This window comes from Oreochromis aureus, linkage group 7 (assembly GCF_013358895.1).
Source record: "Oreochromis aureus strain Israel breed Guangdong linkage group 7, ZZ_aureus, whole genome shotgun sequence".
Taxonomy (NCBI): Eukaryota; Metazoa; Chordata; class Actinopteri; order Cichliformes; family Cichlidae; genus Oreochromis; species Oreochromis aureus.
Window position 1 is genome coordinate 12,437,153 of NC_052948.1, and position 19,659 is coordinate 12,456,811.

Consider the following 19,659-nt stretch of genomic DNA (forward strand, 5'->3'; position numbering starts at 1 on the left):
CTGTGGTACTGCATGAGAAAGTCAGGAGTGGCAGAGAAGTATGTGAGGGCAGCGAGACAGAGGTGAGATTTGTGGTAGGAGTGGTGCAATGGTGAGGAACAGGCTGGCAGTCGAGGTCACTCAGGAGTCTCTTGGGACTATCATGTTTGCAGACCATATTATGATTTGTAGTGAGAGCAGGGAACAGGTGGAAGAGATTGTGGAGAGGTGGAGGTGTGCTCTGGAGAGAGGAGGAATGAAAGTCAGTAGAAGTAAGACAGAATACATGTGTGCGAATGAGATGGAGACACGTGGAAACATTCGAGTAAAGGTAGGTTCATTTAAGTAAATGGGTGAAACATCCAAAGCAAAAGACAGTGAAGAAGAGAGTGGGCAGGGTGGAGCAGGTGGAGATGAGTGTTAGGGGTGATTTGTAAGAGAAGGCTAGCAGGAAGACTAAAAGGGAAGGTTTAGATCACATAACCTGACCAGTAATTCTACACCAGTGAAAGCCTACTTAAAATGCTTTATGTATGAGGGACAGGCAAGAATTAAACAAGGAATGATGAGAAAGTCTATTTTATTAGTGTGGAAACTGCTTACTATAGATCAGGCAGAGTAGAGGGGATGACTGTCAAGGGTGATTCATGACATAAGAATGAAAGGCATTGTTTACAAGGTGGTAGTGAGGTCTGCTATGATATGGTTTGGTGAGGGTGTCACTAACAAAAAGACAGGAGGAAGAGCTGGAGGTGGCAGAGCTGAAAATACTCACTGGGAGTGACTGACATGGACAAGATGAGAAATGAGTAGTCTGGAGACAAAGTTAGAGAGACAAGGCCTTTCTAGTGTATAGATTGGATAAAGGATGTTGAATATGGAGCAGTAAGGTAAGAGGAAGAAATCAGAGAAGATTCATGAATGTCGGGGGAGGACATGCAGAGGGTTGGTGTGACAGAGGAGGAAGATGGAGGCAGGTGATCCAGTTTGGCGATCCCTAGAAGAACAAGTCAAGGATTTTTTTGAAGTTCCACAGAAGGAATGAAAGAGTCCTCTGCTTTTTTTAATGACTTAAAATTACTTGCATATTCAAATCAATATACCGTTAAGGAGTTAGAGCTTTGCACTTTCGGGGATGGATTAGCCTGAATTCCCTCAATCATGTTTGTTTTTTCTTTCTTTCTTTTTCTTTCTTTCTTTCTGTCTTTCTTTCTTTCTTTCTTTCTTTCTTTTTTTATGTCTTTAACTCAGCATGACTAGCTTGACAAACAGTAGATTTCTTGTTTATGAACTCTGTTTTCCCTTGTGGAGTTTGGAAGTAAAATATAGCTGAGTAAGGCTCTTTCAAAGGTTTTAAATTATGTAAGAAGATTGCCAGAAAACCCAAACCCCAGGAAGTTGTTTACCGGAATTTTCTTGCAATTATAAGTGATTACTGGAGCTTCACCGCAGTGTTGAATGAGTGATTATATGCACACCTGGCAGCTTTTATTTACTTTTTATTCCATTTAATAATGAATAAAACAAGGGAGTCAGATTCTTTGTAAACAAGATGTTTTTTATTGAATTCAAAATTCAACAAATTCATTTAACACGTTTCATTGAGAATATACACACACATATATATTTATATATTTATATATTTATATATTTATATATATATACTGCCAAAGAGTGTGGAGACAGCAAGGGCCCCACATAGAGCAAGCAGTAATTAAAGGATTGGGCATTAAAAGAGTGTTGCAGTGCTAACAATGCCACATAAAAAAAAAACAGGCTATATTGAGAGAACAGTTCTTATTTGCTTTTCAGTTCATTTTTTTTCTTCAAAGGGGCGGCCGTGCCAAAAATTCTGTCCCAGTGGCTGAAGAAAGGAGCATAGTTGGTGCTCGGCCTCTGGTGGTGCATGTCATGAGCTGGTGCTCCACCCAGCAGCCCTAAAGGCACCAGGCGGTTCAAGGTCCACGGCAAGTCGTAGCCTATGTGGTCCTCAACAGACATCCAGATGCTAAAAACTGTAATGCACCATGTGGTCAGCGGGTGACAGTTTAGAAGAACTGGATCACGGTTGCTCCAGAATCCCACCGTCATCAGCTCTGGGATGCTGAGCCGCTCACTTGACCATGAGAAAGGTGCTATGTATTCGTGGTGGACTGCATGGATCCAGCGGTAAAGCTGAGGATGCTTATGATGCATGAAATGCCAAATAAAGTACTGAGTGTCAAAGAGGAGCAGTACAGCCAGCATATCAATAAACAGTTCATATACTGTGGGAGCATCTCGTGGCAGTGGTGGTGCAGGCATAATGAAAATACTGATTATTACAGCTGGTAAAACAAAGAAGATGTGGTTATAAAAAGCAACCATGAAGTTGTCACCCATCATTTTTAAAGTTGGCTTCCTGTTTGGTTGGATCTTGTACTGATGGAATAAAGGCACCTTTTCTCCCAAGAGGTCCAGCACAGCAAAAGGTAAGCTGAAGAAAAAATAGCTAGAAAAGGCGAGTAGGACGGGGAAAAATGGGGATGAGATGAGAGGCATATAGTGAAAAAGTAAATAATCCCAGAATGGCTGCAGAAAACGGTCTGAGCTCCTGCAAGGCAAGAACTGCAGGCAAGGTTCCGTGATGTTCAGCATCTTGATGTGATACCAGTGAAGGCTGCTTGTGGTGCAAGTCTTATGATCCAAGACAAGGTTCTGCCTTACATAGAGGAGTTTAACTGGAGGGGCTTTGCTCTCAGTCACACCACCACCTTTTTTTTCCAGCAGCTTAATGTACAAAAAAATGCCATGTCAATGCCAAAGGGAGCAGCAACGGTTCAATGAATGCAAGAAAAGAAGGTAAAACAGCTTTTTGTAAATATCCTCAGCTTTTTGGTGTCCCACTTTGGAGAATATCTCCTAATCTCACAATAAGCTGATTGTTTTCTTTGTTGACGATATAACATATAACGGTGTCATCTCATTTTGAGGAAAACAATCAGAATATCAGAATATTTCTCTGCTGTTTTCTGCTTTTCTGTTGCTGATACATAAAAAAAAGATGACTAAAGCTGTGTATACCTTTTTTTTTGGTCACTTTGCATCATCCTATTATGCTGGTCAACAATCACATGTCTGATGAAATATATGCACCATATATATATATAGATATATAGATATATATAGATACATATATCTATCTATCTATCTATCTATCTATCTATCTCTCTCTCTCTCTCTCTCTCCCTCCCTATATATATATATATAGAGAGAGAGAGAGAGAGAGAGAGAGAGAGATGTATTAAATTTATATGTTATTTATCTAATTATTTATTATGGTGTCGACTTAAACCTTAAACACATAACCTAACCGTAGCGTTTACGCGAATAAAGTAATGTAATTTCTTTTAACAAAATAAACATGTCTCGTGTTTTCCACACACCCAGTACATCCAGTGCCATTTGGCGCTATTTGGCGATTTAAGCGCGTGCCCGCCTCTTTGACCCATATCTGCACATTGGACAGGGAAGGAATCAAGTCTGTAACATTTCCTCAGGTCAGCGTCCGTCTTTCGAGATTAAGAGTTAATTTGAAAATGGTCCGACTCTGTAATGAGTTTTACAGGATCACAAAGCTTGTGAATGATGAAGTACTGACTGCCAGGTTAGGATCGATCTTTTCAAAGATCAGTTTTCTTTTTCTTCAGATGTGCTATTGTTTTTTGTTTGTTTGTTTGTTTGTTTGTTTAACAAAATGAATTCTGAAGACAAAGATCAGGCAAGTGTTTGACTCACAGTAGGAATATTTCAAGGATTTTTTGGCTCTCTTGATGTTCGGAAACGGACATTTCTCTTTAGTTCGTTGTATATTTCGCTCTCACACGCATTAATGGCTCAGTGAAAAGCTGGAGTGTTATCTGTGCGCAGCGATTGAGACGTGTGTAAACATGCATGTAAATATAGCATATAAAGGAAAGGAGAGTTCGCTCCTAAGGAGCTTAAAAGTCAATCATATTTGGTATGACCACCTTTATTCTAGTTTTCTATCCAGGTATGCTTTTACTCCATTGTCTGAACAATGAAGTTGTTGCCGTTCGGACTCTTTTCGGATGGTGTTGCATGCTGGAGCCAAATCCGATTTCATTAATTTTGACAAGATCTTAAAGGCCAGTGGCTGAAATACAGCTGCAAACCAGGACACAGCCTCCACCGTGTTTTACAGACGGCAGACACTCACCGCCACTCTTCTGCCCTCATTTATACATATTAAAGACAATTTGAACCGAAGATTTCAAAGTTTGATTAATCACCATCAGACCTGTTGCCACTGATTTTCAGTCCAGTTCTTGTGTAGTTTTCCAAACCTCAGTCTTTTGCCTCTCCCTTGCAGTGGTGATGAGCTTAAAGACACACTCCACACTATGGCGATCCTATGTCAAGTTTTCAGCTAATAGCTAATGTTGGTGTAGAAATACAATTTTATGCCTAGTAAACTGTGTCATCTTTGTCTTTTATTGGTAAAACCAATTTAATAAATGGGAAGAAAAAAATGATTTTTGCTACAGGCTGCTAGTAACAAAGTGCCTAACACTTTTTCAAAAGACATCTAATTCCCTTAAAGGTAGTTTTCATATATTTGAATGATTCATATGTCGGTATTAATATTGCTTAAAAAATTAAAACTAACAACTCAAAAATATATTCCTCTGTAAATGGACGGGACTGAAATTAAATGAAAAAGTGGGGAATGTCCAAAGTATGGAGAGCTGTTTCCCCAATATCACCTTAAAATTACAAGAAAGTCTGCCTCCTTGAAAGTAAAAATTAAAAAAGAAATGAGGGATGACTTAAGACTTTTGCACAGTCCTCTGTGCATTTTGGCTATAGATTGCTGTTATAAGAGGATCAACCGGGTCAGCTAGATTAGACTGACTAGGTTAAGTTTAGTGTTTAATCTGTGTAATGAGACCAAATGACCTCCATACGCTTTAAGTCACTGGGTCAATCCTGCTAATGCTGCCCTTTCTTTGCCAGATGACCTTTGAAAATAAGATTCTAATCTTAAGGGATATTTAATACTGCAATAACTAATATAATATTGCAAATACCAGGACACTTCAATGTAATTTAATGTTCTGTAAACTGACCTTGCTTAAAAGAGCACAAAGTCCTCTAACTGAATTCATATTTAATCTTAAGAGTTTAAATACCACATTGTAATAATATTAACGGTTCTGACACCAAATGATCAGAAACACAGAATTTATTGTGGAAAAGGACAGTTTCATTGAAATAATGATTTGTGTATCATAATGATTTGTGATAAATGAATGCAATGAGGCTCTTCTTCGCCAACTACTTCTTCTCAGCGGCTGCCTTCCTTGAAACCGTTTTGTTGGAGCTGGCATATTTCTGTCGATCATTTCTGAAGAGAAAGGAGAATAAAACCTTACATTTTTTAAAATCAGATTTTTTTTTTTTTTTTTTTTTTAAAGAAAGAAATAAAAGAGAAAAACTAATCCCATAAAGTTTTAATTATTAGTTCCCAGGATATGAACCTTAATGTAATTAAGTACCTGCTCATTTTGACTTTGTTTCTACACCCCCGTCCTCCCTCCCAGTGGCTGGTGTACGTGCCTCTCGTCATCATGCCTCCACAGCTGACGCATGGCTTTCCATTGCCATATGGCTGCAAGAGCAAACACAGTTTGGATGACATTTGGTTATCATTTAGAGCCAAAGTCTACCATGCATTTATATTCCCAGATGTAAGCAAATAACTAATTTGCAACTCAAACAGAGCCTTTCCTGTTATACATGCACTGCTACTTTACCTTGGTTATTAGACTTTATATTAGACTTTCAATGAGCAGACTTGTAAGGTTTATACTAATATACAGACTGACAAGTAAGATTTAATGAAATTTCAAATCTATAGTCTACCTGTTCTTTAGCACAGAAACCACAAATCATCCGCGTGGCGAGTTCCATGGGGTGGTCCTGGTTCTCATCGTGGCACGCATCGCAGGGGTAGGCCCGACCACAGCAGGGAAACCTGAAAAAATGGGTACAAATTTTTCACTGACTCCCACGTGCATTTATTAAACCTCTTGTACCGACACATAAAAAAGAGAAAGGTCAGAGGGAGAACAATACCTTAGCCAGCGGTGGCTTTGTTTGAAATGTTTGCATGTTCCTTTTTCTGGCAGTGGCTTCCCCTTTTGCACAGAAGGTTCTCTTAATGTCTTGTAACTGACACCACTTGACCCTGCACAAAATGAGAAAGAAAAACAGACACAGTAGTTTAGCCCTTGTCATCTGATGAGGCGTAAGTTTATTTCAGTGTCTATAAATGCTCATGCTTAATCTATTGAGTAGCTTTAGATTTTTAAACTTTTGACATATCCTTATATTACATTGATGTCAAATGTAGATGAGCTCTGACCTGTTTTATTGGTGCGAGGCTGAATATAGTGAAATTTTGTGCTCTCAGCCAGGATGCTGAGTTTGGTGTGGCAGTTTTCACAATTAAACTCCTTTGTTTGTCCATAGGCAAGGTTCTGATGAAAAAAAAAAAAACCAAACACACAAAAAACAGATTTGTTTTCAGTTGCATGACATTTCACAGTGTGGCTGTTCTGGTATGTTAAGCATAACATGTTTCGTCACCTGCACTGGGCCCTCCTGGGAACAGCTGAGGCAGCCCACAGTGAGTTCACACTCCTGAAGTACTAGGTCCACAGCTGTAGTGTTTTGGAGATCCAAGTAACCCAGGACATCACTGTAATGGTGAAGCATGCAGGGTCTGAATGCTGCACTTATGCTTGTGGTACAGTTTTCACACTGAGCCGAGCAGGGGGTCCTTCCAGTGAGGGTCAGGTCTGCAGTCACCTTACACCTGTAAACAGAGTTAGAATGTTAGAACTGTGGATGAGCTCTCACTCTGAAAAAACAAAACAAAAAACAGTGTCTAATCCTTTCTCGTTTTCATAACCTGTTACACTGAAGAGAAACAGTAATTTGCGGGGCGACTACAGTGGCGGTGTTCTCTCCCAGCATCAGTCCCAGCAGCTTCACCTCTGTGCCTCGGCGAGGATCGCTGATCTTAATGTTCTCCACCAGATGACTCGTCTCTTCTTTCTCTGTCCCTTCATCACCACCTAGATTCTCCTGCTGCACCAACTTCCCTTCCTCCTGTGTCATTTCAATATCCTCATCTCTGTCTGCAGCAGCAGCATCAGACGCAGGCTCAGATGTTTCAGACACAGTTGCCTGGAGCTCCTGATAGGGTATAAACTGCAGTCCAGCTTTTTCTAAATCAATGTCTTTTTTCAACTGCAAAAAGAAAAGAAAAGAAAAAAAGAGCAAGAGAGAAAGAGAACTTGCAGGTCATTTTGATATATATGTACTGAGCTTGAAACACAATTATTAGATTTCAATCTCACCTGCCGGGCTCCTTCAGTAAACAGCCTCTCCAAGCTGCGATCCAGCCAGCGAAGAAAAGGCCTGAAAAGCAGCTCTACCTTTCCCATGAGCTGATTGGTCGCATGCTTGGCTTGAAGCCACTCCAACGATGCTTGCTGTACATGCCTATGTAGCAAAAGATTTTGTAGAGATGACTGCAACAGCTATCAATGCAATAAACACATAAAAATGAACCACAACTGCGTTTACCTTGCCATTACAGAAGGCAGATCCTGGTCCAGGGGTATATCCAATGTAAAAATCTAAGAAAAATAAATAAATAAATATCAAAATGATGGCAAACTGTTCTTTCCATGACAATCATTCTTAGTGTGCTGTATTAGACAAACTGTGGTTTAAGAAGCAGCGGTCTTTACCTCTTGCGGGTAATTGTCTGGAAAGCTCACCATGATGTCAATTTCTTTCAGATCAAAAGGCTGTAAGTTAAAATGAAACATCAGAATAAATTTCCAGGTAAGACTGCAATGAAGTGCTATGTTCATTTTTTCAACCTAATAATCATTCCAAAGCATTTAAGTTAGCTCATTAATAATTGTGAATTGTGGCCTAAATTGTGATCAGACTGGACTTTTAGGTCTTACAGCAGTTGGTGGCTTACAGACAATTTAAAATATTACAACTGTAAATATTCATATAAATGCCTAAATAAATACATCTTTACCTCTTTCGCATTACAACAATTCAAGCTTAGTGTTCCAGTTTAACACTGTGCCTGAATTATCTTGCACCAATTACCAAGAGAATTAAAATTTACTGTGTGAGCTCTCATGTTGCCTTACGAATAGCAACAAACTTCAGTATTTGTTACTCAATAACATCACTGGTCTTCTGTGTTGCTCAATTAAGGAGAGAACTTGCTTACAAATTAAAACAGAGTTGTACTGTATTAAGAGAAGTGATGTGTGTATGGGTTTTCCCACTAAGCTCCTGAAGAACAAGTAGAAGAAGTGTTTACCCAGTCTGGATCTGTGGCCTCTACAGTTGCACGGTAATAAGTAACTTTCCCATCACTACGTTCCTGAATAATCAGCTGATCTTTGGGAAAACGCTTCTTCAGCTGAGTGATCTCTGTGTCTCGTAGCTGTTTGGCGATATCCTCTGTCATATCACTCAGCTTCACCTCCTGAAGGACGCTGGGGCGAGGCACTGGTTGAATTCTCTGTTCAGCTCTCGTCTGATTGCCTGGAACAGGCTGGTCATCCAGTAGGGCTAACTGTGGTGGATGCCAGAACCGACATCTGTCTTCCATGGTGCAGTGGCCTGCGATGAAGTAGCGGCATGGCCGGCGGACAGGTGATGGCCTGTGGCCCACTGATTCAGCTGGGTAGGATGTGCTGAAGGTTTCCTTCTCATGAGCTTTGGCATCATCTCGTACATGCAGAAATTTACACTTCTTCCCAAAGTTGCAATGACGTCCTTGAGAAAAGAAGCGGCACAGCTGCTGTGCTGGAGCTACTGCCTCTAAACCACCTTCTTCCATCCTCTCTTCCTCACTATTCACCATTGTTATTAATACCTGGATGAATGAAAACAAGTTTTAGACAGGCTATAGACAGGTATGGCCTACTCTACTAATACAAGCCTTCATTAAAATTCAAGAAACAGATCATACAGTGCTGTGAATTACAGGTGGGTGGATTGATATCGATAGTTTGTGCAAACACCACTCCTTTCAAGCACCCTCTTCCTCCTCCCTGCTATGCTGTGATTTGTTGTCCTGCAGTCATGCGAGTGAGAACAGTCATCATGATTGTTACTTTGACATTAAAATAATATATTAGGCCTATTGTAACGTGTTAATTATTTGAGTGGACCGGGAAGAAATATCTCAGACATGAAATATGAACATATCTGACTGAAATAACCCTTTTATGTTAATTTTCAAGTTCTTTTTATTTAAACGCCACATTAAAAACAAAACAAGTCGACACAAAGTCCTTTCCGGGCAAGTGTGTTTACATTCCAGGTCTCAAAAGAAAAAAAAATGTTTCAAAACGCGGTGAAAGGTGTTTTGTTGTGTTAACTGACATTGGAAAGCAAAAATCACATCTTTATTTGTCATTAAAAAGCATTCAGATTAAGCATATGCATTAACTTCATTAATGCACACACGTTTCTCCCATTCATAAGCTGGCTTTATGGGTATCAGTATTTGTGATACTGGCCTATTTTTACTTTGTATTGGAACACTGCCAAATTCTACAGTATCAGTGCCCTTTCGTTTAAATAAAATGAACTCTTTCAAGCCATGAGAGACGTGCCCATACACGCTATGGTGAGTTCTGAGCATGCGCAGTCCATTTGTAAATCGCAAACTGCGTCATGGGATGGACTTTGACCAGTTTTATATGTCAACTTGACCTATTTATTTTTTCTGTGAGCGTAAGAATGACATCGAAGTTAAATGCTTTTGTTGAAATTAGTTACACTTGAAGTTACCGGTGTCCTTTGACCATCTCCACCACCTAGAGCTATAACTAGAAATCACCCACAGTTAGTGTGATATCATAAATAGTATATGGGCAGTATTTCCCTGTCATAATGACTAGCTTAGCAGTAAAAAGCTAGTCAACATCGAAGATGATACAAAACTCAAACGCTCACGATTTAGCTAGCAAAGTTAGCTAAACTTTACGTACGACTGTACGTATGCTAATGTTTACTTTATAAAGGAGTTAATAGAAAAGACGAAATTACCTCGTTTATCCACGGAGTTTCTCGTAAAAGCTTGTCCTGTGTGATAACGACAAGTACCAGTCTTTTAAAAAAAAAACCTCAAACAACCTTTTAAGGCTGCTACATATCAGGTGACTGCACGGTCAGCGATACGTGCTATAAAACGTCTTAACCGTGGACTGTAAAAACATCAACGCAAGAATTATGCGTCATAATATGCGACAAAAAGGCTTTTAATGCTATTATTCCCCGAAACGTATTCGAATAATACATATAGGCTCCAAAATAATATGCACATATAAAAACTGGTGCCAGGGACGGTAAATAAAATATTTCCAGGTAGAACAAATTAAATAAAATCAAAGGAAACAAAAATAAACTTGAATAAATTGTCAGTAGCTGTTCTGGAGCCTTTGAGCACAGGAGAACAAAGCTAGCATGGATAATCCTGAACTGAGGGGCTAAAATGAAATCTAAAACAGCTGTACAGTGAAAACATCATCTGCTGGTAACATCCTTTGTTATGAAGGAAAGCATCTGATAAGTAAATGGACTTTGTGGTGAGGCTATCTTCCTCTTCTGCCTTCTACAGTATGAACTGCTTTAAATACGTATGACCTTGTATTTAATTTGAAATATATTTATTTTCCTGTAAAGACCTGATAGTTGTTTCTATGGTTTTTCAGATTTTTTTAAACTCCCATTCTCTTTTGTCCTTTATGTCTCTTCTTTAACTCATCTGTTTTTATGGCTAGACCTGTGCAAGTCGTCACAGTATTTATTTTATATAAGTGAAAATGACAAATACACCAACCAAACAGGAGATGCAGCATAAACAGAAGACAGAATAATCACCTATATGTTAACAGTTCCTGTGTGGAGAGCTATAAGTTACCTGTTGCACAGGGTGTATAAATAATTTATTGTACCTGGCTGCCACTTGATACCACACAGACAGAAAAGCCTAAGCCGACACACACGGAAAAAGTGTTTGCCAAAGCTGCTGTTTCTGGCTGAAGCACCTTCATTTCTCAGACACCTTCACTGTGTTTTTTTTTTTTCTTTTTTAATTCATCATGGATCTTGTAGAAACCAGTGTAGATATTTGGATGAGTTGGTCAAGAGAAAAGTCTTTGCTGCAGCCTCTGTGGGACAGCCTGAGGCTCAACTACACAGACTATTTGCGATCTCCGCTCTTCCCCATTGTGCTGACTGTCTCTTCATACTTTGTCTTCTGCATCCCTTTTCTTCTTTGTGACATAATGGGGGATAAGTGGCCATGGGTTCAGCAATTCAAGATACAGCCGAGCCGTCGACCAACGGCCTCTGCATTGCTGCACTGTGCAGGTGTCACCTTGTACAACCATGTGTTTCTTGTGCTTCCAGCATCTGTGGCCCAGTGGGTGTGGAGGCCACCCGCCGACCTGCCAGACCAGGCTCCGTCCCTGCTGGAGCTGATCGCCGGGGTGATAGGCAACCTCCTGCTTTTTGACTTGCAGTACTTCATTTGGCACCTGCTCCATCACAGGATTCGCTGGCTGTATGTCACCTTCCACGCAATCCATCACAATTACTCGTCTCCCTTTGCTCTTGCGACTCAGTGTCTTGGTGGCTGGGAGCTGGTTACAGTGGGCTTCTGGACCACCCTGAATCCTGTGATCCTGAGATGTCACCTGTTCACTACGTGGGCCTTCATGGTGTTGCATGTATACGTTTCTATAGAAGATCACTGCGGCTATGATTTCCCCTGGTCCACATCTCGTCTGATACCATTTGGCATCTACGGAGGGCCCAGCAAACATGACGTGCACCATCAGAAACCCAATACAAACTTTGCACCGCACTTCAGTCACTGGGACAAAATATTTGGCACACATGCTGATTTCAGCTTCTCTTCAGCTACGAAGTAAACTATTGCAAGCAGTGAGACGTGTGTTTTTGTGCTTCTTTTTCAAATCATGTGCCTGTAAAACATTTTTGCACACAAATAGAGCAAAATTACTGTCAGTACTGTGCTGATAGTTTAATGTGTCTTTAGTGACAGTTGCCAATTCAATTAAAATGTTAACATTTGAACTGTGTGCATAATCTAAATGTGTGGTTTATAAACTTTGAAAGTGATCTTGAGCTTTGGCCATGGCTTATCAGTTTTTTCCTTAAAAGAAACCTTGTGTTTTCAGTGCATGCTTATTTTCTCTTAGTTTAAAACTACAACAGGAATGTATCTAGTTATTAGCAATGCAATTGTGTAATTCTGAGTCAATGCTGGTGTTAAAAGTAATGTGACCAGTGACATTCTATTACTCTGTGTTTAGTTGGTTCTATTTTGTGGTTATTTATTCCCACTTTATTCCCAGGGAAACAAAAAGGTTTTGATAGTTTTTAACTAGCTGCTAGTTAACTTATCGTTATTTATCTTTAAACTTTCATGCAAGCAAAAAATTGATGTGACAACAGATAAACATCCGCTACTGCAGTATTTGCTCATAGCAGTGTTCTGCTGGTATATTGTATTCCAAATGGTTGTAATTTAATAAATTTCTGTGTAAAAGCCAAAACAAAAGGTACATGTTATTTTTAATGACCTGATTACAGATGCTTCTAATTTTTTATTTTTTTTTTAGGAAGGACATATCTTTTTAAATTTTAAATATTGCTCCTCCTCTGTTTTTGAGATCACATAACCTGACCAGTAATTCCACACTAACAAAAGCCTACTTGAAATGTTTTATGTATGAGAGTCAAGGATGAGAATTAAACCAGGAATGTCATGCATGGAGCCCTCAGGAAACCGCCAGCCTGATAGAAGGTCAATTTTGGACCACTGGATGGTTTTGTTAAAGTGGAAAAACTGCTTATTAGAGTGCAGGCAGGGTGGAGGGGGTGGACACTGGTGTCAGTGGTGATTTGTGACAGAAGATAGCAGCAAGAGTGAAAGGGAAGGTAGTAAAAGCTGCTAAAAAAGACAAGAAGCCGAGATGGCAGCTCAGGTTGAGCAGTTTGGAGACAATTTTAGAGAGGCATGGCTAAGATGGTTTGGACATATGCAGAGGAGGGATAGTGGACATACTGGACTAAAGGATTTTGAATATGAAGCTGCCAGGCTGGAGGAAAAGAGGAAGACCAGAGATAAAATTAATGGATTTAGTGAATGATAAGGATAGGGGTGAGATGGAGGCAGATAATCTGCTGTGGCAACCCCTAAGGTGACCAGCCAAAAGAAGAAGAAACAAGAGCAAAACTGAATGGGAACATAAGAGTATTTTAAATGTAGACAAATGATAGGAATCATAAAGATAAAACACTTGACAGTGGATCTATAAAGGTATAAAACTTTCACATGTTAATTGTTTCAGAAGTAGTTAGCTTATTAGATGCTACTTATGTATTTGTACTTCTTTACTCATTAAGAAAGAAGACTTTTAGAGGATTATATCCAATCCAATCCAACTTTATTTATATAGCACTTTTAAAAACGACAAAGTTGACCAAAGTGCTTTCCAATAATAAAACAGAGATAGCAGTTAATATAAGTTATTGTGCAATAGTTGTGCTACAATGTGTAGTTTGTGGCCTGTGAACTAAAATGAGTTTGACAACCCTTAATTAAACAGTCACTGTATTAGGTGCACCTTACTAATACTGTGTTTAGCACCTTTTGCGACAAGACTTCTAATTCTTTGTGGCCTAGATTTAACAAAATGCTGCAAACACTATTTAAAGAGTTTGGCTTGTGTTTACTTGATAGCATCACGCTGTTGTTGCAGATTTGTCAGCTGACAAAGGTGGCAGTTGTGCGGTCTGACACTGATGTATTGCAAATTCAGATCCTGTTCTACATGCTTTGGTTGTAACAAGTGGTTGTTTAAGTTACTGTTGCATCCCTGTCAGCTCAGTCTGGCCGTACTCCTTATACCTTTTTAGCCCAGAGAATTTTCAATCACTGCATATTTTCTTTTTTTCTGGCTGTTTTCTGTAAACCCTAGAAAGGTTTGTGTGTGAAAATTCCAGTAGATCAGACTAACAGAAATACTCAAATTAATCCAAAATAACAAACATAAAATTGAGCAGAATAAAATCCAAATATCCTGTACTGTCCCTCATTGGCGAAATTCAGGTGTTCCAGCAGCAAGGTGACAGGCAGCTGAAGCATGCAGCCTGTCATATTAAGTCACTTTAATCACCTTTCTTCACATGCTGATGCTCAGTTTGAACTTCAGCAGGTGGTGTGTGAGTTGCTGCCATGTGATTGGCTGATTAGGTATTTGCGTGAATAAGCTCTTGAACAGGTGTGCCTAATGAATTGACCAGTGGGTGTATTCTACATGAGTTGTCTGCAAGGGCGGTACATGCATGCATTTTGGGATGCACATTGTCCTTTGGACACATGCAGATAGAAAAATCTGATCCATGTTTATGCAAACAATTATGTCGGCACAGCAAGTTAAAAAAAAGACTTTGCCTATCTGATTACTGACTCAATTTAGAGGACAGATAAAACAGTATAGATCCACTTCTACACCACCATGCCACGTTCAAAGTTACTCTACCATGTGATAGAGGCTGATTTCATATTTGCATTAACGAGCAGGTGTAGAAATGTACCTAACAAAGTGGCCGGTATATATAAATAAAACTGTTATCTCGGGTTTTTAACATTTGGCACATTTTTAGCATTTGTAACACAATAAAAGCTTCTTGGCCCGAAAAAATATTGCTTGCAGGCTGGTCAGATAAACCAGACTGTAAGCTTTAAGGCACCAGTCACCATTTTGGGGGCGTGGTTAACTTATGTTTGTGCAAGGTGTGTTGTCGCAGTTCTGCTGTTGGGGGCGCTGTGTCGCGGGCAGCTGTCCAACGGTCTGTTGTTAAGGTTATGGAGAGTGAATGGTGGGGCCAGCTGGGAGATGTCTGAGTAGAAACCTGCATTATTTTTCCGAAACGAACAGCTTTAATAACCCGTGTTGACGATGGGGCAGTGTGGCATCACGTCGTCGAAGACGGTGTTGGTCTTTCTAAACCTGATTTTTTGGGTAAGTTTGGAGGTTTGTGTAGGTTTTAAACGTGCGTCACATTTAACCGGCTGTAGCTAGCTGTGTGTTTCTGTGCCGTCAGCTGCTTAGCTTGCTGCGACCTTTGTCTCACAAGTGAGGGGGTAGCTTCAGGAGGCAGTCGAAAAACGTGACTTTTGCTGATGAGATATTTGCTAGTGTCAGTAGGTTTCCGCTATGAGCTTATATTAAATGGACCATATGTCATTACGTTTTATATTTAAAGAACTGCTTGCTATGTTGCTTCCTGAAGCCACCTTTTTGTGTATTTGTGGGACACCGATATTGCTGTGTTATCATAACTTATAAGAACTTTAACAGAAGTTTAAGCGGATCCATTATTTCTTTTTATTTTATTTATTGGACATGGCTACAAAGTAAATCTAACTCTTAGCATGTTTCTTTGAAATGTACTGGAGTATAAAATTAAGGACCACTATATTCTTCATGATAGTCTCTGGGGATGAGAACAGTTAGTGCTGATTAACTGTTAGTAGTTGTTGTTTTTAGCATTAGAGTTCATGCCTACTGCACTAAGACACATGTGAAACATATTGCGGCCCTATTGCAAAGGTCTGTTGCCACGGTGGCAATACACTTATCGTGCTAATCGCTGCTGCACGGTTGCCTCACAGCAAGAAGGTGTTAGGTTCAAATCCAGGCTGGGGCCTTTATGTGCAGAATTAGCATGTTCTCCCCACACTCTTTCTCACACAGTCTAAAGGGGTTATGTTAATAAGTGTGAATAGTTGTTTGTCTCTCTGTGTTAGCTTTTTGCCCAGTGACTGCTGAGATAGGCCCATGACCCTGAATTGGGTAAATATTACCTGGATGAATGGATACTATTTATTATAATGTTTTGTTTTGTTTTTCTTTTCACCTACAGGCCGCCGCTGGTATCCTTTGCTATGTTGGAGCCTATGTCTTCATTACATATGATGATTATGATCACTTCTTTGAAGATGTGTACACTCTTATCCCAGCGGTGATCATCATTGCAGTTGGAGCCCTTCTGTTCATCATTGGGCTAATTGGATGCTGCGCTACAGTGAGGGAGAGCTACTGTGGACTTACATCGGTCAGTAAACCAGTTTAAAGAGTGTGCTAAATATTAAAGGTGTAGTGCACAATGCATTATATTGTGTCCTGAATGCAAAACACCAAGCATGAATTAATAGGTAGGATGAGTGTAACTTAAACCAGACCAAAGATAACCTTTTGACAACTGTCCCTTTGTCTTTAATCTTGAAATTCAATTCACAGTTTGTCGTCATTCTCCTGTTGGTTTTCATGACAGAAGTGGCAGTAGTCGTTCTCGGATACATTTACAGAGCAAAGGTGAGGAAGTCAAATACAACTTGCTACATGTTTGTTTTTTTCTGAGCCTTTAGCACAGTAGATCTCTCTGATAACACCCAGGCAGTCAACCGCTGAAAAGTCCATTAAGTGACTCTGGTGTAAAGTTGATTTGTTCAAGGAGATGCGTCAACAAACGCTTAACCCTCACCTTTTTTTCTTTTTTTTTTTAAACTCTTCGCAGGTTGAAAATGAAGTTAATAGTTCTATTATGAAAGTTTATGATGAGTACAACGGCACAAATAGCAACGCCCAGAGCCGTGCCATTGACTATGTTCAGAGACAGGTGAGGATAAAAATCATATTCTCTTTATCAGCTGTCTGTGTCTATTGTGTGTGGTGTGTTTTGTTTTGTTTTTTATGTGTGTTTGCAAGACATTGACATTACTTTTGGTTCTTTATCTTTAGCTTCAGTGTTGTGGGATTCACAATTACTCAGACTGGCAGCACACACGCTGGTATGAAAAATCAAAAAACAACAGCGTACCCATCAGCTGCTGCAAATCTAACATTGGAACCTGCACGGGGTCTCTTACTCATCCTGAAGCTCTCTACCAAGAAGTAAACAATCTCTTATCTCCTCTCAAGTTGTCATGCTGAAGACACATTTATTTATTTATTTATTTATTTTTAATGTGACAGCTTCTTCTTGTATATTCATCTAAATATATATATATGTATATTATATGCTTCTATAGGGTTGTGAAGCACTTGTTGTGAAGAAACTACAGGAGATCATGATGTATGTCATCTGGACTGCGCTGACATTTGCTGCCATGCAGGTATTTAACTCGGGAAGAAGATGGCTTCTTAGGTATATGTCTGTGAAGGTTCTCAGTCATCCAGGTCATCGTAGTCTAAGGAGCTTGGAAAGAAAAGCATCTGGACTTCTTTAAGTTGCTTGAAGAGGTTTCACCTCTCATCTGAGAAGCTTCTTCAGTACTAGGGTCAAATGGTGGAGAGTCTCCGGTTCATCTGGTTCATCCGAAAGACAAAACTCCGAAACACAAACTTGACAATGTGGTGTATGCTGTACAGTGCCGCAAGGAATGCCCAGACCTCTACATTGGAGAGACCAAATGTATGGCACAACACAGAAGAGCCACCTCCATGGGACAAGACTCGGCGGTCCATCTGCACCTAAAGGACAAAGGTCACTCTTTCGAGGATGCCAATGTACACATTTTGGACAGAGAGGACAGATGGTTCGAAAGAGGAGTAAAAGAAGCCATTTATGTCCACTGTGAGTGACCATCTTTGAACAGAGGCGGTGGTTTACGACACCAACTGTCTGCCATCTATAATCCAGTTTTGAGATCCCTTCCCAGACGCCATATGATAGGGTGGGGCTAGGTTTCACAATGAGCTCACCTGAAACCTTGGCTGATTGTGACCTACACCCATTTTCACACCTTGGCTCATGTGATTAGGTACAGGATCATTAGGGGTCCATTGTCCCTCTCCCAAAGAGCTTAAATCTGGGACTCTCCACCATTTGACCCTAGAACTGAAGAAGCTTCTCGGATGAGAGGTGATACATCTTCAAGCAACTTAAAGAAGTCCAGACGCTTTTCTTTCCAAGCTCCTTAGACTTCTTAGGTATACCATCAATAGTTTTGAATATTACAGCTGGTTACTCGGAACTGGGTAGCTATATTTCAAATTACTTTTAGTATGAAGTAGCAGGTGACAGGCTTCCGCTTCACGCAACCTACTCTCAAGAAACCAGTTCCACACTGGCAAAAGCTTCTTTGCACTTACCATGCTCTAAGTCAAGGGTGTCAATTATAAGGCCCAGGTCAAATCTGGCCCCTAATTTTTAATTAATACATTTTCTGTAATGTGGCCTGCATGTGGCCTATGATGTAAAATGATTTTAGCATACCTTTTCTAAGCGTTAGAAGCAGAAGAGTCCACCTACTCAAAGGAAGTGACCACAGTGCAAGCCAGTGTTCCATGATGAAAGTAACACATATTTTATAGTCTGGTATAATACGTGCTATACATTGTAGGACTTCCCACCTTATAATGTGTGAGTACTTTTAACTGAGTGTTGCATTTCCTTTAGATGCTGGGGATGCTGTGTGCATGTGTCGTGCTGTGCCGGAGAAGCCGGGATCCTGCCTACGAGCTGCTAGTTACAGGGGGCACCTATGCATAAGGAGAAAGCATTTCTCACCATAACATTAATTAAGGATTTATAGGTGAGAGCATGAAATAATCTATTACCACACTAACCTTAACGCACTAACCACAGTTAACTTGTGTGTTTTACCTGTTTTTTCCAAAAAGCTGTTGTCCAAATTCTTTATAAAGGTCATTGAGATTGAAACGCTGGCATTATTTGCTCTGTGGAAGGCATTGTGGTTGGAAGGCCTCGCTTATACCAACTGAAACCTGGTTTGGTTATGTTCAGAGTTTTTATGTGGGTAGTGCAGTTCCCTCTTATCTTTTGCACTATATGTACGGCTAACACATTGTATTTTATTTTTTTTTAATCTGTCATGTACTTGAAAGAAAGAATATAATTTACCTTGTACTTCAACTGCTATTACTACTGCTACTACTATTCTACTATGAGAACTACTCCTGCAGCTCACGTACATTTTAAACTTTATTTTTCATCAGCAGTATTCTGTCAAGAAATACTTAAACTGCAGTAGAAGTAAAGGTCACTGCATGTTTTGTGTGTAAACTGTGTAACTTCACTGGCTTTTGCTTCTTTGAGCTTTATTTTTTGAATCAGTCCTTTTAGTATTTGGGGTATTTGAAGTGTAATGCATTGACTTTGTTCCTTTCTGTTTGCAGTCTACCAATGGTAGTTTTAGAACATGACTTGCTGATATGTAGCAGAATGTAATTGCAGCATATTTAAAATTAAATCGAATGTTTTCCGGTTTCTGTTTGTTCTTATTGTTATCAAAGAGTCAAAGGTCAGAAGACACTGGTATCAAAAGAAATTACGATTTTAGACTCGAATGAATTCTGGTAAATGTCTCTGCTTTATTTACCTGAGAAAAACTTGGCAGCAAAGCCCACTTCTGCATAATCAGAGAGCAGAGAGTTGTTAGCCACATAATCTAAGAATAGACTGGTCTAATAAAACATAGAAATAGTCTTCACTGCAATG

The 19,659-nt window shown here is 39.7% G+C and overlaps 4 protein-coding genes across 4 annotated transcripts; 2 read left to right on the forward strand and 2 right to left on the reverse strand.

Annotated features, from left to right (window-relative positions):
* Positions 1 to 1,761: 1,761 nt before the first annotated feature.
* Positions 1,762 to 2,721, reverse strand: ch25hl1.1 (cholesterol 25-hydroxylase like 1, tandem duplicate 1). Its single transcript, XM_031747455.2, has one exon. It carries the CDS (start codon positions 2,614 to 2,616, stop codon positions 1,777 to 1,779), a length of 840 nt encoding a protein of 279 aa, XP_031603315.1. The 5' UTR covers positions 2,617 to 2,721; the 3' UTR covers positions 1,762 to 1,776.
* Positions 2,722 to 5,206: 2,485 nt separating this feature from the next.
* si:dkey-24l11.2 (uncharacterized protein LOC100034462 homolog) lies at positions 5,207 to 10,317 on the reverse strand. Its single transcript, XM_031747364.2, has 12 exons — positions 10,144 to 10,317; positions 8,402 to 8,962; positions 7,803 to 7,862; positions 7,636 to 7,688; positions 7,407 to 7,551; positions 6,956 to 7,296; positions 6,631 to 6,859; positions 6,407 to 6,521; positions 6,118 to 6,229; positions 5,905 to 6,016; positions 5,538 to 5,650; positions 5,207 to 5,386 (listed from the first exon to the last, which is right to left on the reverse strand). The coding sequence occupies exons 2-12, from the start codon at positions 8,948 to 8,950 to the stop codon at positions 5,317 to 5,319; spliced, it is 1,899 nt and encodes a 632-aa protein (XP_031603224.1). The 5' UTR covers positions 8,951 to 8,962; positions 10,144 to 10,317; the 3' UTR covers positions 5,207 to 5,316.
* Positions 10,318 to 11,384: 1,067 nt separating this feature from the next.
* On the forward strand, positions 11,385 to 12,668 carry ch25hl1.2 (cholesterol 25-hydroxylase like 1, tandem duplicate 2). Its single transcript, XM_031747456.2, has one exon. The coding sequence runs from the start codon at positions 11,385 to 11,387 to the stop codon at positions 12,030 to 12,032; it is 648 nt and encodes a 215-aa protein (XP_031603316.2). The 3' UTR covers positions 12,033 to 12,668.
* A 2,280-nt stretch (positions 12,669 to 14,948) lies between these two features.
* tspan3a (tetraspanin 3a) lies at positions 14,949 to 19,428 on the forward strand. Its single transcript, XM_031747304.2, has 7 exons — positions 14,949 to 15,155; positions 16,060 to 16,251; positions 16,437 to 16,511; positions 16,714 to 16,815; positions 16,938 to 17,090; positions 17,228 to 17,311; positions 18,598 to 19,428. Exons 1-7 carry the CDS (start codon positions 15,093 to 15,095, stop codon positions 18,688 to 18,690), a joined length of 762 nt encoding a protein of 253 aa, XP_031603164.1. The 5' UTR covers positions 14,949 to 15,092; the 3' UTR covers positions 18,691 to 19,428.
* Positions 19,429 to 19,659: the final 231 nt, after the last annotated feature.

Coding starts and splice junctions, on each gene's coding strand:
- ch25hl1.1 (XM_031747455.2), bottom strand. CDS start 2,616: ATGCTGAACATCACGGAACCTTGCCTGCAGTTCTTGCCTTGCAGGAGC.
- si:dkey-24l11.2 (XM_031747364.2), bottom strand. CDS start 8,950: ATGGTGAATAGTGAGGAAGAGAGGATGGAAGAAGGTGGTTTAGAGGCA. Junction 7,552..7,635: donor CTGCCTTCTGTAATGGCAAG/GTAAACGCAGTT, acceptor TTTGCTACATAG/GCATGTACAGCAAGCATCGT. Junction 6,230..6,406: donor GCCTCGCACCAATAAAACAG/GTCAGAGCTCAT, acceptor CATTTTGTGCAG/GGTCAAGTGGTGTCAGTTAC.
- ch25hl1.2 (XM_031747456.2), top strand. CDS start 11,385: ATGGGGGATAAGTGGCCATGGGTTCAGCAATTCAAGATACAGCCGAGC.
- tspan3a (XM_031747304.2), top strand. CDS start 15,093: ATGGGGCAGTGTGGCATCACGTCGTCGAAGACGGTGTTGGTCTTTCTA. Junction 16,252..16,436: donor GCTACTGTGGACTTACATCG/GTCAGTAAACCA, acceptor TTCAATTCACAG/TTTGTCGTCATTCTCCTGTT. Junction 17,091..17,227: donor CTGAAGCTCTCTACCAAGAA/GTAAACAATCTC, acceptor ATGCTTCTATAG/GGTTGTGAAGCACTTGTTGT.